General features: G+C 40.4%; 1 protein-coding gene across 1 annotated transcript; it reads left to right on the forward strand.

Annotated features, from left to right (window-relative positions):
• Positions 1–1,236: 1,236 nt before the first annotated feature.
• RPLP0 (ribosomal protein lateral stalk subunit P0) lies at positions 1,237–7,755 on the forward strand. Its single transcript, XM_088465267.1, has 8 exons — positions 1,237–1,338; positions 4,125–4,231; positions 4,727–4,902; positions 4,987–5,074; positions 5,809–5,955; positions 6,417–6,602; positions 6,696–6,836; positions 7,553–7,755. Exons 2-8 carry the CDS (start codon positions 4,178–4,180, stop codon positions 7,706–7,708), a joined length of 948 nt encoding a protein of 315 aa, XP_088321393.1. The 5' UTR covers positions 1,237–1,338; positions 4,125–4,177; the 3' UTR covers positions 7,709–7,755.
• Positions 7,756–10,173: the final 2,418 nt, after the last annotated feature.

Here is a 10,173-nt window from a genome sequence, read left to right on the forward strand (position 1 = left end):
TTGTGGGTGGTAACAGGGGAAGGTACTTGAAAACGGGGGAGTGGAGATCCGAACGCAGGCGTGCCTAATTATGCGAACAGCGTTTTATGGGAGTGCATACGGTTTATGGGAGTGCATAATTAGCAAAGTAGCGTTATGGCACATGTGACATGGGAGGTTTTTACACTGACATGATCGTAGAGCTTAAGAGAGGGTATGGTCAACCTTAAGCTCTACGACCAGTTCCGATGGTAACCGATGCTCGCGATTAATCCTTATATGCCCGGAGATGACGTGTAATGCGTACGAGAAGGGGGCGTATTTTTTGTCATCCGACCGCTTCCTCCCCTTGGTCGGCCAGTAACCGATCCGAACTAAGGGACGCAACCTGCGAGGGAATCATTTGCATATCTGGCCCCTTTTCCCGTACGACCGTGCGGCCGCTTCGACCGACTCTGAATGAGGTCCAAAGTGTAAATAGTTTGAAACATGTGACCTTGGATTAAGATGTATAAATATAAAATCAATCATTTGTTTACCTCCTTTTTCTCACCCATATATTTGTAGTACATATTTTTAGCTTTAAATAAAGTTTCACAATAGCAGAATAGCCAATTGTATCCTCAGAGATCCCCACCATCATTTTTTATAAGTAATATAACATTTTGTCTGTTCTGATGGACAGAAGCAAAGAAAAAAATGATACTATGCAATATGTACTGCATTTGAAGCTATGGACCACTTCACTCAACTAGACACCTTTTGTTTAGTTTTCTTCATAGTGTTCAATTTTATAGCAATCTTTAGCTGACCACATACAATTGATTTCGGTTGTACACTGTGATTGTTATATAAATGTAAAAAAAGTTATATGTGAGGGCATGATTTGTTATATGTGAAGCTATTCATTTATCAACAAAGTGTAAGCTTGCTAAAATATGTGATCATAACAGGTGTGCGTCAATACTCCCTTAATTCGCTTCTCCAGCAATGCAATTCTTTGTGCCTACACAAACAACAGTGATGTAGAGTTTGGCAGGATCTGAGATTTTACCATTCAAATCCCATTACAGATGGAAAAAAAAATAATGTAAAGTAGTAATATTACATCCGCTCCACTAGGGGCGCTGGTTTATTTCTGAACTGAAATACAGTCTGAAATTAGCGTCACGGTTTTATTTAAGAGCCCTAGTTGATTGACTATTCGATTTGTCCAATAGAGAGCGGACCATCAACAAAACATGACCAACCAGAATCGTTTCCGTAGCCGTCCTGCTTGTTGATTGGCTGTGATCATGTAATATAAAAGTGCTGTGGCCGCAGCGCGATCTCTTTTACGTCCCGGAGTCCTTGTGTGAGGTATGTGCGGCCTAGTAGTAGTAGCAGCCGGCGAGCAGCTATGAGGCCTCCTGTGACTATCCAGCACTATGCACACACTCGGGGCTTCCGTGTAACCGGGTGTCGCTGTCTGCCGCACTAGTACTATGCTGCCGCCGCGGCCATGTGTAGTCCCGATGTATGGGCTATCCGCACATGCTCTTGGGCTGCCATGTTCATGCTGCGCCAGCTCCTCCAGATAGCACTCAGCCTCCCACCCATCACTGCTGTGACAGTGGGGCGTCAGTGTGGTGGTTTCAGTTTTCTTTAATAAACTTGCGCCTGTGTGGGGTACTATGCATGTTCCTGTAATGACCGCAGTAATTCTGTGTCTGTGCCCTACATCCAGCAGAATGAATGGCTGACTGCCCAGTGCCATATGTTAACTGAAGTGATTAAAGAGTAGCTGTATTAAACCATTAAAAGCGAGAAAGTGGAGGTTGCCCATAGCAAACAATCAGAATGTGTGATCATTCATCTAGCACATGCTATACAATGACAGAAGCTGGTTAATGGTTCTTAAATCTGACTTGCAGAATTCATTTTGTGGCTTAACTTGATTGGCATTTTTAAGACCATTGAGAACCTATAATATGACACTGTAATTCACTATTTACTAAAGGCTTGGATGGAGATAAAAGCAGCCAATCCACTCCTAACTGCCATGTCACAGGCTGTTTGAAAAATGACAGGAGCTGGGTGACTGGTACTTTATCTCCAGCCAAGGCTTCGTAAATAGATCCCTGTATGGGTTACTTAAAGAATTGGAGTTAGCTCAGACTTACCTGCACTCTATACACCTGAGGATGCAATTTAATTAGAAGTTCCCTGCTTGCATCGTTTTCTGTTCAAGAAATTTGGGCTTGGTACTTTAGCCACATTGCAGGGATAGTATGTCTAGTTACAGTAGTATACTACAGGTTGAGTCTTCCATATCCAAATATTCCGAAATACGACATAATTTTGGCATGACTGAGTTAATGAAACCTTTGCTTTTTGATGGTTCAATGTACATAAACTTGGCTGTGGGTAAATGCCGGAAACCATGAAAAGTGTATTGAAAAAGCCGGAAATCTTATTAAATGCATTGAAAAAGTTGGAAACCAAAGTTAATGAATTGAAAAAGCCGGAAACCATAGTAAATGAATTAAAAAAATCTGGAATTCATATTAAGGGCCACATCCAATTAGCTGTAAAAAGCTGCAGTTTGTCGAAAAGTTTACACTGGTGCAAACTTTTCACCAAAAATGCGTATCATGCTATCCTATTAGAGGCGGCTTTTCGTACATGCAAATTTTTTAGTTTTTTTAATACATGTGCTATGATTTCCGGCTTTTTCAATACATGTTATACGATTTCCGGCTTTTCTAATACATTTACTATGATTTCCGGCTTTTCTAATACATTTACTTTGATTTCCGGCTTTTCGAATACATTTACTTTGATTTCCGGCTTTTCGAATACATTTACTTTGATTTCCGGCTTTTCGAATACATTTTCTTTGATTTCCGGCTTTTCGAATACATTTTCTTTAATTTCCGGCTTTTCGAATACATTTTCTTTGATTTCCGGCTTTTCGAATACATTTACTTTGGCTTTCCGGCTTTTTCAATGCATTAACTTTGTTTCCGGCTTTTACCCTATTCCCTCAAACTTTTTCTAAGGCACAAATTATTACAAATATTGTATAAAATGACCTTCAGGCTGTGTTTTTGAAATATAAATTAATTTCTGTACACAAACTTTGCTTGAGCCACAAAATTATTGAAAATATAGAGTAAAATGACCTGCAGGCTGTGTATAAGGTGTATATAACACATAAATGCATTCTGTGTGTAATTTGGGTCCCATTCCCAAGATATTTCATTGATATGCAAATATTCCAAAATACGGAATATTCCGTTATCCAAAATACCCCTGGTCCCAAGCATTTTGGATATGGGAGACTCAACCTGTACTGGAAATACAATTGCAAGCTGCATTAACTGAAATTTGAATAGGCATTGCGGACTTGTGTTCTATATGTGACAATTATGGTGTTTTTCCCAGTATAGACTCCTTGCTGTATCTCTCTCAATATTTCAGTGCTTGCTTTCCCATACTTCAGGCAGCTGTTGTACTCATATTACATGATTGCTAAACTACAATAGTGCTTTAGGTATAAGGTGTGAGGTAGCATAGTGTTAAAATGACTTTCCATTGCAGCATTTTTCTAAATCAGTGGTTCTCAAATGCAATCCTCAGTACCCCACACAGGTCACCTAGCACAGGTATATTAATTACTCACTGACACACATTAAAAGATCCACAGGTGGAGCAAATTATTTAACTTGTGATTCTGTGAGGAGACCTATAAAACATGCACCATTTGGGGTCCTGAGGACCGAGTTTGAGAATCTGTTACATCCTCAATAGACCACACACTTTGCTTCCTACATCCTCTGAACAGTGGTATGATGGGATATGATGTCTGATAGTAGCAATTTCAGTTAATGTGACAACCTATCCAACTGTACAGCTGGTGCTCAGATTGGCAGGTTAAAGAGTTTCCCTCCTCCTATTATGGCATCATGTGCAGAAGCAGGGCACATCTCAGTCCTTTCATGTCATTTTATTCAATTATATACAGCTTTTGTTTTAAAATTTAAATGGATGTTTTACATAAGTAGTTATTACCTGTGTAACATGGTGTAATAGATTTTTATACTATTCACTTGGTCCATATATTAGACTAGTAATTAATCTTTGCACTGTATCTTGTCACACAGGATCATCTAGTCTTTAAACCCTTTTTGTGGCAATCCTTGGAAGCACTGTCAAGATGCCCAGGGAAGACAGGGCTTCGTGGAAGTCAAACTATTTCCTGAAAATCATTGTAAGTTTCTAATTGTATTCAAAAATGGTTCTGTATGTTTCCGGTTCAATGTTCTATAAATATACACCATAGTTTAAATGCAACAATTAGCCACTTTTGACTTTTACACATTCCAACATCTGTCTCTTAACTTTGTTAGAATTAGATGAGGTTCTTAAGAGAAACACAGAAATGTACCAATCATACTTGGCTACTTCTGACATCCTGCCAAGCATTGGGACACTTGTTTCTCACACAGTGGTTGGTAATACAGTTTGATGGAACATCTATGCAAAGTGACTTGATAAGGCTGCCTCCAATTACTTTTAACTAGTTTTTAGAACCATAAATAACTTGTGCAATTCATTGTTAGTTAATAACAGTCTTGGTTGCTTTTCTATCTTCTGCCATATGGGTAAAGGCCAGTTTTTTTCTGATCTACTTAAATGGTACTGAATTTACCCACCTACATTTTGTTTATTGCAATTCAGAAATTGGTTGTTTATTTTCTTACAGCAATTGCTGGATGATTACCCAAAATGCTTTATCGTGGGGGCGGACAATGTTGGTTCAAAGCAAATGCAACAGATCCGTATGTCCCTGCGAGGGAAAGCCGTTGTGCTGATGGGGAAGAACACAATGATGCGCAAAGCTATCCGTGGACATTTGGAGAATAACTCTGCTCTAGAGAAGTGAGTGATGCTTTGTAATACTTATTTGTATGCTTTTGACTTGCATCAAGCCATCATTTATTTATTTTTTTCATTTTTGGACAGGCTTCTGCCTCACATCAAGGGAAATGTGGGTTTTGTTTTTACAAAGGAGGATCTCACGGAAGTTCGAGACATGTTATTAGCCAACAAGGTGATTATAAGTGTGCTCCGTGGTTGTCGATTAAGGCTAAAATTTATCCCTCCAGTGCTGGCCATACACCTGCACGACCAGCATATGATACGATTCCCCGGAGCTCCCGGCGGTACGATTTGGTGTTTTTCTTTACACACGATCTGTCCTACGATCAATCGTGTGCCGCACGCGCTCATCTGGAAATTGTCATTGAAATTACATGAATGGACACACGATGCATCTCATGCACTAAATTTTACGGTACGATCTGCACACGATACGATGGACAATATAGGCTGCACATCTGATCATATGATCCAATTTTAGGAGCTGCGGGAGCGCGCATCGGATCATATCCTACTAAAAAAATACGATTTTTCACAAGATCCATCATACGACTCGTCAAAAATCAGCACAAAATCGTGCTGGTGTATGGCCAACATTAGTGTTTTCCTGTTAGGTTGGTACGTTTACATATTTCTTCTAACATGCTATCGGACTATTTTCTATTCTACTGGGAACAGTTTAGCCTTTGTTTTAGAATACGTTATTAGTGGGTACAACTATAACATTTCAAGTGGAACATGATGGTGTAATTAAAGACCATAACTTCCTCAGAATCATGCTAACTTCTTCCAGGTAGACAGTATCGCTGTATTCATTACAGTAGTCAGCTTGGATTCTGTATGTTCTACAGGAATGGCACGTTTGTCAATGTTTAAAATATTTAGCTAATTCTGTCAATTTGTTAGGTGCCCGCGTCTGCTCGTGCCGGTGCCATTGCACCTTGTGATGTCACTGTGCCTGCTCAGAATACAGGTTTGGGCCCCGAGAAGACTTCCTTTTTCCAGGCTTTGGGAATCACTACAAAAATCTCCAGAGGAACTATTGAAATTTTGGTAAGTGATGAAGTGAATGGCTTGTAGGTCAATGACACGTGTTTAATTTTTATAGATTACATTTACTGAAGAGTTAAGTTGGGGATGGACATCAGATGTCTACCATCAAATGATGGCTGGGCTTCCGCCATCGACATATTCAATGCAATGGTAACAAATCTTCACTTCCAAAAAATTTGCTAGAAAAAACATTCGGATTTGTGCAATAGCAATCCGCGCTACTTTCTGATGTTAAACTGGATTTTACCATTGAATGGACATCACTTCCACACCATTAGAAGGTGGCTACCATCGGAAAGCTGCCATTGAATGGTGAAACCACCATCAAAAGAAAAACAGTTGTGAACCATCGGAAACCGATGTCCACCCCTACTTTAAAGTTTGAGTAGTTCATTGATGAATTCATGTGACTAGTTTAGGTGCATTTTAGAGTGACTGTAATTACTGTTTTATCTTCTCAGAGTGATGTGCAATTGATTAAGACTGGAGATAAAGTAGGTGCCAGTGAAGCCACCCTCCTGAACATGCTGAACATATCTCCCTTCTCCTTTGGTTTGATCATCCAACAAGTCTATGATAATGGCAGCATTTATAGTCCAGAAGTCTTGGATATCACAGAAGATGCTCTGCGAACTCGCTTTTTGGAGGTATGTCACTAATACATTCCTTGCACTTTTACAGTTTGTCAGCTAGACATGAAATGGCAAGTTACAACCGCATGTTACAAATTATTTTTTTAGGGTGTTCGCAATGTGGCCAGTATTTGTCTACAGATTGGTTATCCCACGGTCGCCTCTGTGCCCCACTCAGTCATCAATGGGTACAAGCGCGTTTTAGCTCTTGCAGTGGAAACAGACTACAGCTTCCCATTGGCAGACAAGGTAAGCTATTTAGTAATGAATGGATGTAGCACATGTGGGTGATGTATTCCTGGTTCAAACTTTACTTGATTGTGGACATGAATAGACAGGTTGGCGCAAACATTTTAAGATTTACATTAAATATCAGGACTGAAAATAGACTAATTGGCTTATTAAAAAAATCAGTATAATTTTGAAATATAAAGTAATAACAGAGACCTCAATATTATTAAATCAACGTGAACTACAGGCTGCAAAAACAATCAATTTAGGCATTTATGTGCACATTGCAAATGATCAATACATTGAGTCATGGTAATGGAAGAGCTGATTGGGGTGGGGGGGGGCTGATATTGCAGAATCGCTTACAGTAATGATTTTCAAAAATGCTTAGTCGTCTGAAGGCCTAACTATACTTTGTGTCATTGCATTTCCCTATAAATCCAATATATTACATGAGCGATATGCTGCTGTTTTTGTCATTTGCCAAACTTAATTTCTCCTTCAGCCATCTTGGGTATATAGAGATCACATGGGTGCAATTTTGCATTCGTTTAATCATTGTTTTGCCACAGCTGTCCTTGGATGATGCCATGTGCTGTACTTTCTAAAAGATGGCTATTAACTGCAAGCATGTTACAACCCTGTTTTCTGTTAATCTATTTTTTTTCAGTCCTGTTCCTGTCAATCTTATCTAAATTTATCTTCAGACTATGCTCACTAAGCTCTTTTTGCAGGTCAAGGCTTTCCTGGCAGATCCAACGGCCTTTGTTGTTGCTGCTCCTGTTGTGGAGGCTGCTTCGGCTCCTAGTGCTGCTGCGCCCCAGAAGGAGGAAAAGCAAGAGGAGTCTGAGGAATCGGATGACGATATGGGATTTGGTCTCTTTGACTAAGCCTGTTTTTGGCCTAAAGCTTCTAATAAATCTGTTCACCTTGGGAATCTGCTTTTGTTTTATTTGTGTGAATAAATGCAGCTCATATTTATGCTCTGCACTGTTGCAGATGCATGTTCAAATGTTAGATTCATTTATTAAACCATGCTTGGTAACTACTTGATACTTTAGCAATTGGCTAGGTTCAGTGGTGGTTAAGACAGGTACATGAAGAGCATAACGTGGATGGAATAAACAAAAATGCTGCAGTATAATGAAAACTAATTGACAGCCATCTCACAATTACGATACTTCAGCAGAATATTGCTCACTATAGTACTTAAAAGGTAAATATTAACTATACTAAAACATTCTGCTGAGACTTGTAAAGGTGAACTATTAACATACAAATTTTTCAATTTGTTGAAATTAATATGTATAACCGGCTTTCTTTCCTAATCCATTCTCTAGCCTCAGCAGGTCAGGTTTCTGCTCCCAAAATTCACCTGAGATGGCAGTCACAAGTGTGATCAATGACCTACTTGCAGCAAAGATCCCATGGATTTCCCTAACCATTGGTCTTTGTGACACAATTATTTACTGTTTGACCACTTACCAGTTGAACCAATCGTTTTTATTGTTCTGGTATATTCTCTCCACTCCCACGATCTGTTGGTTTACCACAAGGCTTCTTTGTACTTTGCCCTCTGCTTTTTTTTCTCAAATGGGGATGGCTCTGCTTGTGCGTGCTTACATTCTAATTAGAAGGTGATACATCTGAAACAAGTGAGGTTCAGAATGGAGATTCTCACAAGTCTGTGGGTAGTATAGACAATTTTTCAATGGGGACAAATGGCCTCTCATTTCTCACACCACACACACAGAAAATTCTGCTGCAAGACTGATCCCTCTCACTGCTCATCTGTTGCACCACTTTGCAAATACCTTTTAGATTCCAACTTAAATTACATATTCCTGCCTACAAAGCCTTGAACACCACCCCTTCGTGCATCTTATATCCTATACGCTCCCTCTCAGATCTACCTGTGATCTCTACCTCTTCACCAGTAACCACCTCTCACTGCCACCTACAATACTTCTGTGCTTCTACCTACTTATGGAATTCCTTGCCGTGCAAAACTATTCATTAGAGCTTACCTATACCATATACTAGCCACACTAATACACACACTTGCAACTGTCCCAATATTCAGTGAGCCAAACTGGTTCTCTTCAGCTGTGCTTATTAATATTAGAATGTAAGCTCTAGACAATGAAATCTTTCTCCTTCATCCATGGGGGACACTAGAACACACTGGGTATAGGTGGAGCTGAGAAGTCTGGGCACCAAAAGGTGAAACTTCACAGTTCCAGCTCATTCTTCCCTATACCCCATCCCCCTACCTGCAGTTTTATTTTGGTGCCCAACAGAGCTGGGCACGTTTTTCCAGCTGCTCCTGCAGCTGGTTATATTTTATCTATTTAACTTTATTTTTCCTTGGGTGACTAGCGGTGCCGCTTTAGGGGCAGCACTCACGCCAGCTGTCTCACCCTACTCCGTTGGCCTGTGCACTGGCGCCTGTGTCAGTAACACGGGCTGGTCACCAGAGCACACAGTGGGGAGACATCAGCAGCTGAAGTGAAGGGCAGATAAGCAGCTCCTCGCACTGGCGATCCTCCTTTGGTGGAGTAGGTCGTGGGAAGGGATTAGTGGGGTGCCGGTTCTCCACTGGAACAACATAGACATAACTTGCGATGGGCCACTGCTTAACGGCGGCAAGTCCGTGGTCAGCAATGGGTTGAATCTTCGCCCATGCGCTCCTCCCACCCCTTTGGAGCGCTCCCTCCCGAGGCAACCCGCCAACTGGTACCTGACTGCAGCAGTTTTAAAATGATAAAATATAGTTGGTTGCAAATGTACCCCCAAGCCAATGGTGTACCCACAGGTTAAATTCTGACAGTGCAAATCCTCCCTAGTTACTATACCTTGCAGCCTTTGCCTGGTTATAGTCTGTTCCTACCTCACCTATAAAGGTGCTGCTGTATATGGACACTGGTGTTTCTTGTGCAGTCTGAACTTTTATTTCTGTGTGCAGTGTGCTACATATATAAGAATCTTATTGTTTGCTAGAACATCTTAGTATACAGGTGGTAGCTGTATATATGTTTTTGGTTTAGCATATTATATATCTGCTAAAGTACCAGTTTGTTGTGACTCAATCACTGCCTTTTGGCTAAGATAAAGTGTAGATTACAACTCTCGTATTTTAGTAGTTCCCCAAAAATTAAAGCCACAAATGTAATAGTGAGCTTCACAGTTCAGTATACAGTCTTCCTCTTAGGCCACTGTTAGTGCCCTCTGCTAGAATCACCTCCCAGCTTTTTCAGATATGCTATACGGAGCTTTAATTTGGAATAAATGCTCCTTAACTCTATGCAAGGAGTCATAAGCTCTGGGCTAACCCAATTCCATATTGACTTCTAAA

This window comes from Taudactylus pleione, unplaced genomic scaffold (genome assembly GCF_031769625.1).
Source record: "Taudactylus pleione unplaced genomic scaffold, aTauple2 ptg000062l, whole genome shotgun sequence".
NCBI classification, from domain to species: Eukaryota; Metazoa; Chordata; class Amphibia; order Anura; family Myobatrachidae; genus Taudactylus; species Taudactylus pleione.